We start from the raw sequence: 17,500 nt of genomic DNA, 5'->3' as shown, positions 1-17,500 counted from the left end.
TTAGCTTCCGCCGAACCCATAACTGATATTCGACACAAATGAAAAAAAAAATGAAAGCTTCCTCGAGGGTTTCGGTTATGCTGCAACCGCAGTGGTTAAAATGCACAGCATACTGGTAGGTTGGTTGGTATGTGCCCCTTCTTCTTACATGCCTGCTATGATCAGGTGTTCTAGCGATACATTTATCCCACTTCGACGCGTCTCACAAACTGTCGCGAGATGAGGAAAAATCGAATTGTAAAATTCCCCTCAAAATCCGATTATCATTCGATCCGGGTTGGGAAGAAAAATGTTTTTCCCTCCTTTCCACCTCCTCAAAAAAAGCTACTTTTACAGTGGATTCCAATCAATCCGTCGTAGCTCAACCGCGATGACGATACTCGTCGCCATCGTCGCATTTCATTCCCGCTTCTTCGCTTTGGAACGGCACTAATACCATTTGCCAGCATACCCTTGTAACCGATATCCTCGGCCACGACGCCACCCGTTGCCTATTCAATTCTCGTGACGATTGGATTCACCCTCAATTCAATATATATACCGCATAACTCAATTTACCGATCGCCACCATTCCGCCATGGCGAATGGCGCTGGCAGGAAAGCCATTTCACCCCCAACATTTCACCTTCCTCTTCCTCTCTCGAACCCTCATTTCCCAAAACCCGTTCCTTGTTTTTGCACGCTACATTGTCCTCTGTTTATGACGTGCCTTCGTTTTGACTTCGTAGTTCTTGCTTTTCTCTCTCCCGAAAGGGCGGCCATTGCGTTGGCAACAACGGATACACCTTCTTGGTTTGCCCTTGTCCTTGAAATAATGTGGTTTATTTTCTAGCCACCCGGTGTGCTGACCTTCGCCATACCTTTCGTTCGTCCTTTAACGCACACACACACATAAACACACACAGGATGATATTGACTTGTTGGTTGGTTGGATGGAATTAGCTCGCTTACATACCACATCTACTGTGGCCGGGGCTCTGGCACTGGTAGCATTGCCTTTTGGGAAAACTTTGCTCCCCACAAACCCGTAAAGCTACTGGAGAGAGTAGTTTTCGATCAGGAGAGTGGAAGCAAAGGTCAAACCCTTGCCGGGATTTTCCGGGCACGGGATACGGTCATTGTCAGGGATACGGTTTTGGTTAAGCCAATTTCAATGGAGCCCTTGCCCTTTCGAGTGTCGAGTGCCTCAAATCGAGGACGACGCATTCAGCCAATACTATTCGGATTGTTTGTTTGTCTGACAAACTTTTGGCCAGGTGAAAATTGGCATTTTCCATTGTCGAACTGAACCTTTCGTTTTTTAATTGAAAGCGTTGGATTAATTTTACTGTTGCATTTTCATTTCCATTTCCTTTTTCTAAATCTACTCTTGAAAATGGTGGTAGGAGCTTATAATGTTCAATAATTCCAAGAAGTTTCGGTTCATAGATTAGCCACTTGTTGACAGTGAGTGTGTTTCAAACATGGTCACAAAAGTTATCTTCATGAAATGGCCTCTTTGGTGTTTGAATTTTCAATTGAAACCATCCCTGGCAAAAAGGAAAACAAATTCCCAGCTGCAATAAACGTAGGCCACGGCACTGTGGCGTTATCGCACTCGTCCGATCGGCAACCCTTTTTTCTCCTCAAATTTTCCCCACCCACACTTTTCACCACCCGGTCAGGACGTCAGAGGGCGATCTAATCGACGAATCTAAAATGTGGGCTCGGAAGAAAAGGGACTTCGCTCATAATTGACTGCGACTGTGGTTCGCAAGAAATGGCGTGGCTTCCTTCCACGAAAAGCGGTCCGAAGGTACCGCCGAAATGGACCATAAGCGTCCCCGTCGTGGTAGCTCCGAAACGTCGCGTTTCGTGCTGGAAGACAATATTTTCCATTAAAAAGGTAAAACGTCACAAGCCATACTTTACTTTTACGATCTGGTTTTAGTTTATTTTGTCGAAAAAATTAACAACACTTCTCACGCTGTGTTTAATTACCGGAATGATTTTAATTATGGTGCCGCTAAGCCTTTAAAATATTGAAGAACGACCACGGGAGCACGATCCCGGTGGGTTCCTCCGGTCAAGGCAGTCAACTGCGGTAAGCGACGATGGCGCAAAATTTGTAAATCTGGCACGTTCACCCATTCGGGTGGCCGCTTAAATATGGTTTAATTGCACTATGTAATTGCCATTTAGCATCCTATCTGGGTCGGGTGCCAGTTGCTGAACAGTTGCTGCAGTGCCGCCTTTGACCGCAATTGGTGGTTTGCATGAGGTCCTTCTAAGATTAAGCATTTTGTATGGTTATCAAACACAAATCGAGTTGCATATATTATCATTTACCGCGCGTGTGTATGTGTGGAGAGACAGGGGAATTCTGGTGAAGTATCGTGATTTTCCTAGAACCAGAATGCACTTTATAGCGATTGGAATGGCAGGTCATCCTTCTAGGAATCAGTTTCTTGCAAATATTGCCAGTAAACTTTCCACCTGGAACTGTATCTACTGTAGCCGTTAGTGTTGCCCTTGAATATGATGCTACGAGAGATGTTTGTCAGTTCGGGCACGTCAGCTATTTGCATGTCCTGTGTCCTATCACGGAACACGCTCTCGGATGCTGGCAGATGTTTCGTGATGCAAAGGCATGCCTGCTCGTTTGACATTCTTCCACAAATAGATGAGGATAAAACGATTTTAATTAAAAGTTTACTATCGAAACGCAACGCCTGCATACTGTTGCATACTTTGCCCTTATGGAAACTCGCTTAAGCACCGTCGTGCCCCGTGCACCGTGCAGATGTGACGCACCCGGTGCCAACAACACACTGTTTACGCTCGAATCGAAACACGACCAATGTCCCCTACTCCCACTCACCACCCACTAATTCTTCATGACTAGGGAAAACAGGGAACCCTTCGTGTCTCTTTATGTTGTATGCATCAACATGCTCGCGGCACTGGCGGCTGTGCGCACATCCCGTAAACATAAACTCGTCGTCGTCGGTGTGAAATCAAAATTGGAATCGTTCTCGAGCTCGTCCGGCATCCCGGCATTTAATCGTCGCCCGTGGGTCAACCGCAGGCGATGGCGCGGTTGGACACGAATTGTACCGCAACATTGTTTGCCTAGTTTCGGTTCGGTTCGGTGTCGCCACTATTATAACCGGTTGGCTGACTAGAACACATTTCGGTCCCCGGACCCACAATATGCTAGTGCGGTGACGATGTTTCCGCATGTTTTGGAGCGCACCGAAACTGGACACACAATTAGAATGTGAGTTTCGGATGGACCAGAATGAGGACAATTTGGTGAGGTGTTCGCAAGGACAGGACATCTATTCCAAAACAGAGTCAATCGTTTTCTGTGGTTTTCAAATTCAAAGGCCCGGCGGGTATTTTGAATGCAGGCGCAATCTGGTAGAGCGTAGCATTGGGAATTAGAAATTTGGTAAATAGCCGCAATGTCCCTTAAAAGATGGCCGTTTCCAGCTGTGATAACATCACCGTTACCTATGATATGAGGATGATTTTGCTGTCAATCAACGATTGGGTGGAGATAGTTGAGAGTTTGCGTGTCTCAGCTTTATTGTTATAACAATTCGATGCATTTCTTTATGATGCTTTATCCTAAAAATTTGTGATTCGAAATGGCTGCTGAAAATTGTAATTTTCCCATTTGAGGACGAGCTTCAATTTCGAAAATGGCTCCTTCGAAGTTTACGAAGCCCCATGTTGTTGTCACTATAACTAGCTTACCCTGCCTACGGTCCTGCAGTTGACCGGTAGGTGTCAATGCCGCACTATAAAATGGATAAAATGGATAAAATATGACGATCAACATAATTGCCTCGAGATCAGGTCGAAGTCCGGTGAACCGCTTAACCCTGCCATATCATTTTATCACCTTCGCTTTGGACAAACATCGACCCTCCGAGGGTTCCTAGAAAGGGTACCCAGAACGGAATTTCTTTATCGAGAACATAGTCTTAACCCTACGCTTCTAGCGTCTTCCGAGACGCCCTGGGAAGGACGAACCGACGGTGTCAGGTTCGCTCAAAGTCAGGCATCAATTGGACCCCACTTGGATCTGTCTGTTAGTCTAGATAGACACACATAGACCGGCCGTGTGTGTGCGTGTGTGCTATGTGTCCCTTTCTCAATGTCCGTCCTGCTTTGCCAGCAAGGAAGGGGCAGTGTAAGCGATTTGATTGCCTGACGGCTTCACTAACGATTGAACCTATCTTTCATCGCAAACCTTCCCCAGGTACTGCTCACACCACCGGATGAAGGACCCCGGGTGAAGGGCCAACGGATACGGCTGCAGGACATCATCGATGGCGAGTACGCACCGAAGAAGCTGAACGGAAGCTGGATTGGCCGTAAGTTCCTGTCCTCTACTCTTTCGTCGCCCCCGCTAAACCATCATCCCCCTTCGGCGATGGATTCATAATCTGCTTAAATGTTTCTTTGTGGCGGCGGCGTCGCCGCAACTTCTCTTCCCACTGCTTGCTGTTACCGTGGACGGCGCCGGAGCAGCGGACGAATTCCTGTACCAAAACCACTGGGGAGAAATAAGTTTGCTCAGCATGAATAATCTCTCGGAGCGGGTGCTCATGTCCAACACGACGATGGTAAGTAGCGGGCAATGAAATGGCGTTTTTAAAGGCACTTCTGGTTCGATGACCTTAACGGGCATTTGCGTGCGCGTGTATGGAGTAGGTTTTTGTGAAGCTATAAATTTGCATATTTATGTAGGTGTTACATACTAAGATTATACATATAATGTTTATAAAATATGTACTTATGTATAAAGAAATCTACTTTAAATATACGCTGCACGTATCGGGACAAGTATAAAATACTAAAGTAGTATGTTCTGATCGCGAATGTTTTGCATAGTTTTCTTAGAGGCATTTTGAAACAAAAACAAAATAGAATAGAGTAGCACCTCGGTAAACACGGCGCCCATGGACGGTGTTATGATCTCATCCTAGTCTCAACACTTCTACCCCCCCTCGAGATGCCACCAATTATTCATTTACTTCGCCCACGACAAACCTCTTTCCAGTGATGGTCCGGTGGGAGTCTAGACTCCCCAATTCTCTGCCTATACCCTCCGCCAGTCCATCAACACTCGGCGTTGAAATCTCAATCCAATTTACCAAAGTGCAGACTTACAACCCCTTCTCCGGGCCGGCGATAGCTATTCGTGGGCATCGAAACCGCGCGCCCGCAATGGCGAATCCAAACCGCTACAACATGGAGCGCATAATGAAGATCGTACGCAAAATATTTAACACGATGTTAAAAGTTGTTTGGCACCGTAGACGACGAACGGCACCCCCAGCTGAGGGTGGGCTTCCCCCCCACCACTCCAAGAGTTCGCGTGCTGGGAGCAGCAACCGGCAGGTCGCCATCGTCAAGGGCCACCCTGCTGCTGCTGCTCCAAACCACACGAACCACACGGATGAAGTACGCAGCTCGAGTGCGACCGTTTTTCTCGCGGGAAAACTTTCCCAATTACTCTCGGCCAAAGCTCGGTTCGGCGTAAACCCAAAGCCGTAAGTCATCGAACGCCTTTGGGGCGAGGGTGAGGGGAGGTTGAGGTACACGGTAGGAGATGGCCGACTTTTTCGTCTTTTCTTGTTTTTTTTTGGCTGGCAAACACTTCGGTAGGACGGCCCCACTGGGGTTTTCTTTTGACACTTCCAAGTGCCGAAGATGGTGGCTGGCAGGAAGTGGCGTGTCCGCGTGCACGCCCGCGCTTTCGTCTACCAAGATGCCACGGAGCACTCTGTACTCGGATGAAGTTTGTTATCGCGTCATCGGCGCGCTCCAGAGTGTGCCAGACCAGCTGTTTTGCATGACAGGTGGTTCACTGGAGTTCTTGCATCATTCAGCGATTTCTCGTTTGATAGTTTTTGGTTTCAGGAAAAGGGATTTGAAAGGTATTTTAGTAACTAGTTGTTTAAATTTGAGCCTCAGTTCTATTTGAATTCGACAGAATTTTCCAATGGTTGCTGCTCCTTTTCACATTTTGATTTCTTCGATTTCTTCCACAGAAAACGCTCGCTCCGGTCAAGTTCTCCATCTCGGCCGATCGAAGGTACCTGCTATTGGCCCAGAACGTGAGGAAACTCTTCCGCCATTCCCAGCTGGCACAATACACGATCTACGACATCGCTACGAGGTACATTGGCTGCAAGTTTTAAAATATAATTTCCGTAACCCACTTAGTGGTCACCGCTGTGAGGTGCACTTTTTGCTACGAAAAACAGAAAAAAGAACCCAAGTAGAGCAAAAGAATAGAAAAGAATCGATTGTTTGCTTTTATCAGCGCTCCGGATATTTATTGTGTCCCGGGTATAATTTCTTTCCCGCTCAAACTTCCGCCCATTAACGGAGATACTAAAAGGCCCCGAAGGTCCACGCTCGTCGGTCCATCCGGGCCACCGGTCAGTCCGGACAACCCGAAGGATTGGTCTGTTTTAATGGACGTTTGATGTGGAGGCGCAGAATTAACGCACACCACCTGCCACTGTTTCCTCCAATGGTGGTGCTGCTGTCGACTGTTTGGGCTACTGGGCGCCAGGAATAGCAGGCTTTTAATGGGCCATTAACTCGGAAGCTATCCTGACAGCTGCCACTAGTCGGCCACTTGCTGCCATCGCTGCTGCCTCCTATTCTGGTGACCGTGATGTGTGTGTGTGTGTGTGTGTGTGTGTTTGGTGCTGTTTGATTCCTTTTTGGTCGAAAGGATGAAACCGATGGTGTTTGAAGGATCACTTTTTGACATTTTGGTGCTGTTTTCGCTAGTTGGACGGGCTTGCTGCCGCGTTTTTCTGGAAAGTTAAAGAGCTCTCATCATTTGTATAAAATCGATTAAGGAAGAGACACATACTTATGCCACGTAGCAATCGTGTTTACGAAACATCAAACAGGATATTCGAATACTGAGGCTTCTAGTGACCAACCAGCAATCGTCGCCATTTGCACTTTGCCACGAGCTCATCAATCGGAGCGATTGTCGATTTCAATACAGCAACAAAACCACCAAATGGTTCCTCCACCACCGTTCCTCCCGACATCAAACGAACCGATCGATCGATCGATGAGCGTGTCTTTAAGTGCCGGCGGTCAATTACGCTCACCATTTATACCGCATGCATTCCATTCGACGTCGGCTGATCGGTTTGGTATCCCGCCTTCCGTTGCGTTCCTTCCAGTGAAACGATCCAGCTGGCAGTGAAGGCAGAGGATGACGAATGGCCGTTCCTGCTGCACGCCGAGTTCACACCGAAAGGGCAAGCCATCGTGCTGGTGTACAAGTACGATATCTACTACAAACCATCGGCCCGGGCACCGCAAACCTATCGTCTGACGAAGAACGCCATTCCCGGCATCGTCTACAACGGAGTCCCGGATTGGCTGTACGAAGGTGAGTACGTGGAACCCCAGCTCAGGGGAATCGTCCCCATTTTCCAGAGCTTTGTCGATCCCCCTATGGTCCATTGACAAGCGTAACTTTGAATTTACCTTGTTTTTCACTTTGCTTTATCTGAAACATTACCATAATATCAAAGAATGAATGCAAGTCAATAAGTATTGGAAGAGCACAGCAGAAGAATCATTTTCGATATTCGATATAAATGAGACCAGCCCATTCCGCACACAAGTCAACCACAGAGAAAGATGAAAGTACAAAGGTCATGTGCATCGCCAGGAGTTCCGCAATGCAACTGCAGATCCGAACACCCTCTTTTCCTCTCACTCGCTCTCGTAACAACGAATGCCAATGGCATGGCACCCCGTGGTGTCCGACAATGGTCCTGTGGTGCACAATTATGGGATTTTTAATTAACTCGCCATTTTCTATTCTCCCTCCCCACGCGCTCTCCAACCCCATTCATTCCACTTGCCGGCCGGCATCGTCATCGGCATCGGGTAGAGGAAATACTGCAAACCAACAAAGCAATCTGGCTGTCGGCGGACGGCCACCTGATGCTCTACACCACCTTCAACGATACGCTCGTGCAGGAGCAACAGTTTGCCTGGTACGGCACACCCACCGGTGACATCAATCTCTACCCCGAGATCCGCTCCCTGCGGTAAGTAGCGAACTACAAATCCGGAATCCCATCGCACGCCCCCTGTGACTCTCTGAAGTTTCCTCCGAAGGGAGGTTCACTCGGAAGGTCCTGGCTGTATGCGTCAAGAAAAAGAAGAAAAGAGTGGTATGGAGGGATGGGTAGTAGCAGGGCCATGGGTGGAGTGGGCATAATCACAATGCAGTGTAAACGTTATTGATTGCAATGGGGCCGCCGGGTTTGAGGTGAAGGAAAAACTTGGCGAGGCTTGGCTCGGTATTTTCCTCCTCGTTAGCTAATCGTTCGTGTGAACGCATCAGTGTGGCCGAGTTGGGCGTTGGGTGCGTCGATGTGTCTCGATGTGTGTGTGTGTCCAGGCGCGATGTTTCTGAAGGAGTAGCGCTACTCACGACGGCTTCGATGGGAAGGCATTACACTTTGGCATTAAAGTCACGTCCGCGGCCCGGTCTGGCCGGTCTAGCCGCTTGAGAGAGCAGCACAGGACACAGGATAAATCAATCCCAAATGGCTGCCAGAGTAAAGGAGCTTTTGCTTTGGAGTTCACACGCGGATCGAGACGATTGACCAGATCCTTTAATAGCTTGGCGGTCAAGGGAGCTGCCTTGAGGGAGGGGTGTACATGGTTTTCAGTTTACATTTTGGCAACCCTCCCCCCGGCAGTGGACCGCGTCTGAAGTTCAGATTGATTATCATTCCGTTCCGTTTAGTACAACTTTAGTACAATTAAGTACACATTTCCACATTTTCTCTTATATTTTCGTTAGTTTACAGAATTTTCCAGCCTCAACCCCGTCTCATTTCATTTAATCGTCGTGCTCGGAATGCCAGCATCCGCGCGGCGCGGTCGGAGCACCGTTCTTCATCACTGTCACTGTGTGAGCCCGATATTGCCTTTTATCCTGTCACGACCGGCGACCGGCGAAGGCATTCTGGTCCGGCTGTCCGGTGCTGCCTGCCGAGGAATTTAATCTTTCGCAACATCCGGAATGAGCAAACGTTGCCATTCGGTACAGACGGTACTCGGCGGGCGAGCACCACCATGCAGTGCAGCGGGCAGCGGAATTTACGGCAGGACATAAGTCATGGTGCCGTTTTGCAAAAGCATTTATTAGGAAAATGAAATGGCATTCTTCGTTTACTTATCATACATTACCTTCACTTTAAGAGCTTTCTAATATCTTGCCCGGTCCTCCTCCTTCTCCTCCTCCTCCGTCGTTAACATGGAAGCGTCGCATGTCAAGGCATGCGCCGCCGTGACTCGACGGTTAAATCCATTTCCACGGGTCGGGCCATCGTGCGAAAGGAAGGATGTCGCGTTAACTCTCTCCCTCTCTCGCTCTATACGCCTCCCAAGTCACTTGTAGCATCGAATGGTAAACGGTTTCAAGTGAGAAAGAGCCCATCCTTCCCGAAAAAAAAATTGCCTTCTTGACGCCCGCCGAACCATCGCCGAACGAGCAAGATTACAATCCGTTTCAGGTTTTCCAATTTCCCCTACGCGCGTTGCGTTGCCGTCACGATGGAGCCCATGGAACGACTGGGTTTCAAACTAACGCAAAAAACGCTCACCTCACCAGTCGACCGATCCCCGTCCATCCTTAACTTTTATGTGCCACCTGCCTAGCTGCCTTCCTTCCTTTCGTGTTCGCTCATCGGTTCGCTCTATCGACGACAATGGCGTTGGGTTCCACCGCGTGAAAGCGTCGCGTCCTGTAAGGCGCGTCTCCGGATTCTTCGGTTCAGACGTTCGTCTTTATTGCTGGCAATAGGCTTTGGTCTCCGTTCGCAATCATGCGAATGGTCCGTCCGTCTGCAGCAAACTCGAGCGATTGCCCCACGGCGAGCGACACACCGTGAAAGGAAATGGAAACGGAACAACGCAGACTGGAGCAGCATTTACAGAGTAACTTGTTTCCTTATGGTCACGAGTATCTTTTGCCTTTTCCTTGAGTACGCTAACGAGTACGTATCTGGCTTTGAATGGTTTAATGGGTTAAAACTCTTCAAGTAGAGAGCTTTGAATTCAGTTCCAAATCCTGTCCTGCTCTTAGTTAAACCTAGCAATACTGGCATGATATTTAAAAGTATAATACTCTTCTCTGGACATTTTAAAACCCGGTTGCATGCAATACGGCGAATGGGAAAGTTAATTTGCCAGGAATTTAAATTGATTGATGAGATTACATTCCCACACTTTCTATTCCGGTTCTAACGGAATTATATTTCTGTATGACATTAAAGATGACATCCGGATATTGAGTTTACCTGGCGTTATTTTCCATCAAACTCACAAAAAAACCAGAAAACATTCAAACATTGAGAGCGCTTGCTGCTATTTCAGTACTTACCTTACGCTATGTCGGTCTGGGGGCTTTCCGGTTTTATTATTTGCCTGCCTCAATCAAATCACATGCAGCCCCCTCTCCGATGTGGCTCCTTGTTCGCAAAGCTACGAGCTCCCTGGTCCTCAAATACACGAAACGAAGGTGCGCGATACGATTTCCTTTTCTCATCCCTCGCAGTTTGCCCACAGACCTGACGGGCCTCCACTGTTTGTGTTTTTTGAAAAAAAAAGAAAGGTTTCCATAAATGGGAAATCACGACCGCCACCGGTTGGCCAGTGGAAGGAGCGGCATTTCCAATGCAAAAACCGAAAACCCTCATCCCTCTCCTCCTTTCCGGTTGGCCTCTGAGACCTAGACCCAAAGCAAAAGGCCACTCATTTCAACACGCCCCTTCAATACATCTCTTCTCGGGGTTAGTTCGGTTGTTGCTTTGCGTCGCAGCTCACCACTTTTACCACCACTTTCCACTTCTGCGTCACGTGAAGATATGTGTACTCTGGGGCTCGCGCCTTGATTTAGGATACCGGTGCCGGTGAACTTCGACATCGATCCTCTGCTGCTGCTGCTGCCTGTGGCCAAGCAGTAACAACGGAATCGACACACTCAAGACTCGCGTGTTACGCGCGGCGTGGGTTGGTGAAGGACCATTTCCGTGCCCCCTCCCCCTCCCTCCACGAGTGAGTGCGGCCTAGTGTTTCTTTGCGTGGCAGCATTGCTTACCTTTTTGCAGCAGCACATGACATATGCGAGTGAATTATTTAGAATATGCCCCTGAATGGAAAGCAATAAATAACGCAAATGAAAAATGGCCCGATGCCGTTGAAGGGCCGTCGAGCGGGTGGTGGTGGTAGTTGTGGTGGTGCGGGTGAATCCCGGAGGTCCCGGAGAAACGATACCAGCGATTTATGCTTGACAAATCGCATCCGGAATCGCATGGCTGATCGGACATGGCACGCAAAGCTCCCGGCAGCCCCTCTTGGCAGGTGATCCCTAACACAATTTGGCCCAACCTAACCAACTCCAATGTTGCGAGAGCGCGCGCGCGCACACACACACACACACGGGAACCATATTGGAAGCAAACGATTATTTATGGTTGTGAATGTGTGCCTTGCACGAATGGCATGCTTTGTACTTAATGATACTTTTATGACGAACACGACAAGCGACATTATCTCCGGGGAGAGGCGTTCGGGAGGAGGTACCATGTAAACCCGTGTGTTCGCTTTATAAATAGAGCTTGGTAGAATGGATTGCTTTTGAAACCAATGCCACAATGCCACGAGCACATGCATGCTGCACGAATGAAAAGGCTGCAACAGCTTCAATTCCTGCGATGTAGCAGGTTATGGTTATGAAAAGCTGTTGCCACAATTCTTATGCTCGCTGCTCTTGTCAAATCAGTGAACCATTTGCATAGATAGACCCGTTTCCATCGAGTAGCTGCCGCTCAATGACTCTCAATGGAAGCTTTTGAAAACATAAAGTCCACCCACCCGTAAGGTTAGTCGTTGGAAAACTGTAAAACAGTCAGTAATTATCCTGGGAGTTGCTGGGTACGAAAACAAATATTGATCTGCATGCTCGTACGCTCGTGGAAGGTCCTTCAACACGCCAACGCCACTCGCTACCTAATTAGCAATGCTGCATAATTCATCCTCTTGCCGTACGTTCATTGAATAAGCGGAGGGAAGTTTAAATATTAACGAGATTAATAGTTCTCATGTGGCTGTCAGCTCTCGCCGGTACGTCCTCCTACCCTCGCTGGCATCATCAGCAGCAGCAGCAGCAGCAGCAGCAGCGGCAGCAGCAACAGTGCTGCCTTCCGCCCGGTGATGCTGGCTGATTATCATATTGCATAAATTAGATCGTCACTGATAGCGACGAAATATCGACCCGTCGTGGCGAAACTTGGCCAACTTCTATTCTCCCTTCGGAGTACTCGGGCAACCTACTGGAGTGCTTTGGCTGTCTTAAGATGTCCGAGGGGTTTCCGCACGGGAGTACATTGTTTTACGCTAGCCACATCGACGGGACAAGGCAAAGTTGACCAAGCCTGCCACTACTTGTTCGTGTGCTCGAATGAGATCCCTCGAACGAGAGGCGCGTGCTGCTGTTATAGAGATTTACGACTAGCTCCGTTGCTGCTCTCTGTCTCTGGTATACTGCTGGGAGTTGGCTAATTGAAGCAAACGAGCCCCCAACATTTTTGGCAGTCCGTTGGTGCCGATGGCTGCCAGCCCCGGAACCGAACACCGACATCGGTTTGAAATTGTAAAAGTGTTTCTTCATATTTAGTTGCTTCGTTTGTGCCTTTTGTTCAAAGGCGAGTGCGGGAAGAACATTTAAAATCGATTAAATTTATGCTGCATGCATCTGGCGTTTTTTGGTAACGTTTGGTGTAGCGGCAGCCTGCGGACCTACAAATTTCGCTTGTATATCAGGGTTTCAGTTTTTGCTTCAGTATTCAACGAATAAACTAGAACAGCTCTTCTTGTTCCAGTTTCGTGTGGCTACGATTGTTGAACTCAATTACATGGCGGCCAGCAGCAATGAAACAATGCAGGAAGAAGCGTCAAGAAGTGCGACGATGAGTGCTACGAGCACTCGTTTAGCTGGAAACTTTACAATTTCATTCGCACAAAACAGCCACGAAAACTGCAATAAAGTCAGTCCGGTACATTTCGATTATTGTAAGATGTGCAGAGCAGCGTGTTCGGTGGAATTTCAGACCAGGAACCAACTTCGTAGAGGAGTCTCAGCTGAAGGTTCCTTATTAAGGAGCCTCTTTTGTCTGTGACTCTTGTGAGACGTCGCCATTTGTCTCTAATTATTGTTCGCTCCTTCTTACTCAGGAACAATTTCATGAATGCATTGCCAACTACGACAAAGTTGCTGAATTCAATTTACTTGTGCAAGTTGTGTTATCAAACTAGAAAATTGGAAATACTGAATAACTTCACTCCTTGCAATGTTTTGATGATGAATATTCACAAAAGTTTCACTTTGCTACAAATTCTATTAAAATAACAGTTTGCTACGTTGGCTGCTTTCGCTCGAGAAAGCAAATCATTTATTCAATCGATTTCAGTTCTATCCCATACAACTTTCATACCAATTGATAACTGTTTTTACGGTTCCCTCTCTGTCTCTCTTATGCTTTCCCTCTCCCATTCAGGTACCCGAAGCCCGGCACCAGCAACCCAACGGTAACGCTGAACGTCGCCGATTTGACCGATCCGAAAAGTATCCGGATGAATAAGCTCACTCCTCCGCCGATTCTCGTTAACCAGTAAGTAGCGCCAGGATCAAGAATCACTTTACGACTCACAGCAGCACCAACACCACCACCATCACCATTCACTCAGCACACTTTTCAAAGAGCGTTAAAACTTTCCTGTCTTAGCCCGTTCGTGGCTACACCATTTTTACTTCTACCACGGAAACGCTCCATGATGCCGGGGCAGCGGGGCTGGAAAGTTTCCTTTCGAGGTACCGAGCGCAACGTCCACGCTCTGCGCAAATTCATTCGCAGGATGTTTGAATAAATTTAAATTTTAAATACAAAGACTACGGCATGTTACATACTGGAACAGGGGAGTCTGTGGACCTGTTTCACCACGAAGTACACGGCACACCGACGAGCTTATTAGCATAAACTCACGTTTATCAACATCGAGGTTTCAATCGTTTTTCCATTTTCATGTGCGTTTTGATGATACGCACGATTTTAGATTGTCCTCGCTTACACCGTGAATAGTGAAAATGGATCCTCTTTGATCCATAAATCTCTGGCAATACCTTTTTCAAACTAAAAGCGTGTCATTTAGTTGCTCCACTACCTAAGTATTCAAAGCCTACATTTGTTGTTTCGCGGACGCATAGTGGTCATTATGCATTGCCTTCGAATGGCATTAGATTGGAACATTTGCGCCCATTATTCCTCAACTAACAGACAAACTGTTCGATCATCTATCACAAAACCAAGCACAACGGTCACGCATAATCGCACCAAATGTAAAGCACACTGTCAACAGAGAGAAATTCGTGACTTTACTAGGAAATCCTGGACATTTAGCAGTCCACCTACGACACGAAACCTTCCACTACCATTGGCGGCACGTGGGATGTTGCCATCGGCGTGCCACGTGGCTAGTCTACAATGAAGTCGAACCGGACAACGTTCCGAAGGCAGCAGTATCTTTCCAAATCGAGAACTATACTGGTGTGGTTCCAGGAAGTGTTGGGAGACGACCATGACTACAATTCAATGGATCAATGCTGTCGGCTCCCTACCGGGAATCACCACGTGCTCGTTGTGTACGTTTCCAGTTGGATATCCTTTTTCCGACGACAGCTGCTACACAAAGTGGAGTCCGACGACGCACCTGATTACGTTCCTGATACTAAAGTTTAAAATTGAAGATGACTCGACCAATAATTATTAGACATGCTTTACTCAACCGCGCACAACCTGAAGTCTGCTATTAGCGCCGTTGCAGCGCGGCTCCCCCTGAAACCGTTCCAGAATTGATTAAGCCCGTCATTTCACAGTCACTGCACTGTTGCTGAAAGTGAACATTACACCGTAATTGAGCTAGTCCTCTGGTCGGTCGATGGTCCACTGCTTCGATACCGTCTCTTAACCAGCGGTCTCGTGCTGTACTGTTGCCAAACTCAAACACAATTAAAAAGTTCGTTGCAAATTGAAATATGCTGCCAGCGGCTTATGGATCATAGCCAGACCAATATCGCCAGCTTGCAGCGCCATTAGTGCGCCCGAGCTTACTGTATCGCGCTGTGTTACACCCCATTTCGTTGTGGTACACTCGGTTTACAAGAATCGCCGAATTGTTGAGAGAAGTTACTCATCATCAGAATACATCAGTACTGATGACGACATCCATTCGTTCGCGATTGCGACAGGATGAGTATGACGGTGTTGGACAATGAATTATTAAATACTTCTCTCAACGGGTCCTCGTACCGGTTGAGACGTAGACTTAGGATATGGAAATCGTCGTGAATTTATATTTCCTAAAATCGCATTTCTTTTTTCAGCAGTTGACAGTTGACAGAGCGAAGTGTTCGTTTCATTCCAATTCCATTCCCAAAATCATTGATTACCCATTCTTAATCAGCTTTTCGAATTGTTTCATTTCTTTCTTCCTTTCTTTCCACTCCCCAGAGAGCACTACTTCACTAGTGCCGCCTGGATCTCGCCATCGGAGGTGAGCGTCGTCTGGATGAACCGACCCCAGAACCTGTCCGTTGTGACCCTCTGCAAGAGCCCGATGTGGTACTGTCAGGAGGTAATTTGTCTTGTCCAACAAAATATATATAGATCTCTTCGAGCAAACCGTGGCCCCGGTGCCTCGCTTGTCTCACTCCATAAATCGCTCGACAATCAACCGGTTCATCTTTAGTGTTTGCTTCTCGGACGACGCGAAAGAGGAAAACGAAATCCCCGGGGATGGCTTAATGTCGAATCCTGAAAAGTGCAGAAACCCCGAACGGCCTCGGTGACACGAAGGCACACACACACACACACACACACACACACACACACACACGCCGTTCTCTATGTATAGGATCCATCACGCCATATCAGATGAGAGCACACACGGTCGGGCAATCACAGTCGGCTACTTAGCGCCTCAATCCTCTGCTCGAGCACACTACTCCGTCGCTTAGCCGCTTACTACGATTAAGCTTCGTTAGAGAGTGCCGGCCGGCCACTAGGGCGCCACACTATCAAGCACCACAGCAACCCCGGCGCTTGATGCAGCGCATTTCAGCTGTGAAATTGAAACAATAAATCTCTGACCGCATTCCGGTTCGTTAATTCGCCATCGAAAGGCGTAGTTGGCCTTCACTGGTCTTGACCCAGGGCTGGGGCCGGGCCCGGGCTAGTCCTGACTAGTCGTACCTGGCTAACGAGCTAGAATAAACAAAAACCCATTGCAACGGTCCCCGGTGTTTGCGGTCACTTGGAGTGAACGGTGGCAGCACAAGGTTTTTGGCTGTTGAAAGGCAACCGTGCAGGTGATGGTGTTGATGATGAATGTGAAGGGAGCGAACGAGCGAGCGAGCGAGGGGTGTCCAGTCCACTCCATCAAAGGACATTTGCACGCTAAAACTTACATTTGGTCGTCGGTGACGAGAGTGCTGAGCTCTAGGTGCAGCTTAGTCACGGATTTATTTGCTTCTCTCTCTTCATTCGCTCTCTATCTCTCTCTTTCTCTCTCCCCTTGGTAGACACACCGCATCAGTGGCGATGGACGTGGTTGGGTCGACGAAATGTCCATTCCGTTCTTCAGCCTTAATGGCAGCTCGTACATAGCAATCTCACCGCTGCGCGACGGTGCTGCAGGTAAGCTTTTTTCGGGCGGATAGAACAGCTTTCAGGTTTGTTACTCTTGGAGGGATTTCCTTCGGTTGGGCTGATGACCACGGCTTGGAGCACTCATTACAGCTGGCCAGCTATTACTTATGCAGCATGCATGTATGCTGCATAATTGAGGGCTCCATTTTCACATTGCGCTCGCTAATTTGCGGCCCGTAGCACCATAATCCCTCACGAGGCTCATAGATCATTTTGTCAGTATGGTTTTAACGTCACTGTTCAGCGTGATATCGGCGAGGTACTCTAGCAGGAATTGTGATGACGTATTGGGAAAAGGCCATGCTAAAAAGGTTTTTTTTAATCCGCAAGCGATCACCAATCGATGTTAATTTGCTTTTAATCGTTGGCCAGTAGTTCAGGATTATGAGAATGGATGGGATTGCGATTGTCGTTCTAGATCAAAACCAGGTCGAGAATCAATTTATGCTTTATTACATATGGGTCCGTCGACTGGGATGCTCCTTGGGTGTTAAACCTATAATCGACACGCAGAAGATTTATGTCCTTCCATTTAGTTTGTTGGCCGTACTGGGCCAGTGACACATCCCAAGATACCAGGGAAATGTTTTGCTCCATTTTATCTTCGCTCCCGAATAAATCAACAGCAAATGGCCATACCATTAGCATTAGGCTGATGATGTTGATGGCGTACGCAT

At 47.9% G+C, this 17,500-nt stretch overlaps 1 protein-coding gene across 5 annotated transcripts in view; it reads left to right on the top strand.

Moving 5' to 3' along the window:
* LOC125951734 (venom dipeptidyl peptidase 4) overlaps positions 1 to 17,500 on the top strand; it is an 80,603-nt gene that overhangs the window by 59,075 nt on the left and 4,028 nt on the right. For all 5 annotated transcript variants that reach the window (XM_049680740.1, XM_049680739.1, XM_049680738.1 and 2 more), the window contains 8 exons: positions 4,250 to 4,364; positions 4,522 to 4,616; positions 6,048 to 6,175; positions 7,212 to 7,423; positions 7,934 to 8,093; positions 13,617 to 13,730; positions 15,627 to 15,750; positions 16,697 to 16,811. In XM_049680740.1, the coding sequence (XP_049536697.1) occupies positions 4,250 to 4,364; positions 4,522 to 4,616; positions 6,048 to 6,175; positions 7,212 to 7,423; positions 7,934 to 8,093; positions 13,617 to 13,730; positions 15,627 to 15,750; positions 16,697 to 16,811 (1,063 nt within the window). The remainder of the gene's footprint in view (positions 1 to 4,249; positions 4,365 to 4,521; positions 4,617 to 6,047; positions 6,176 to 7,211; positions 7,424 to 7,933; positions 8,094 to 13,616; positions 13,731 to 15,626; positions 15,751 to 16,696; positions 16,812 to 17,500) is intronic.

The sequence above is a fragment of the Anopheles darlingi genome, chromosome 2 (genome assembly GCF_943734745.1).
Source record: "Anopheles darlingi chromosome 2, idAnoDarlMG_H_01, whole genome shotgun sequence".
NCBI classification, from domain to species: domain Eukaryota; kingdom Metazoa; phylum Arthropoda; class Insecta; order Diptera; family Culicidae; genus Anopheles; species Anopheles darlingi.
Note: the sequence above shows the minus strand (reverse complement) of the source record. Positions and strands in the feature narration are given on the sequence as shown.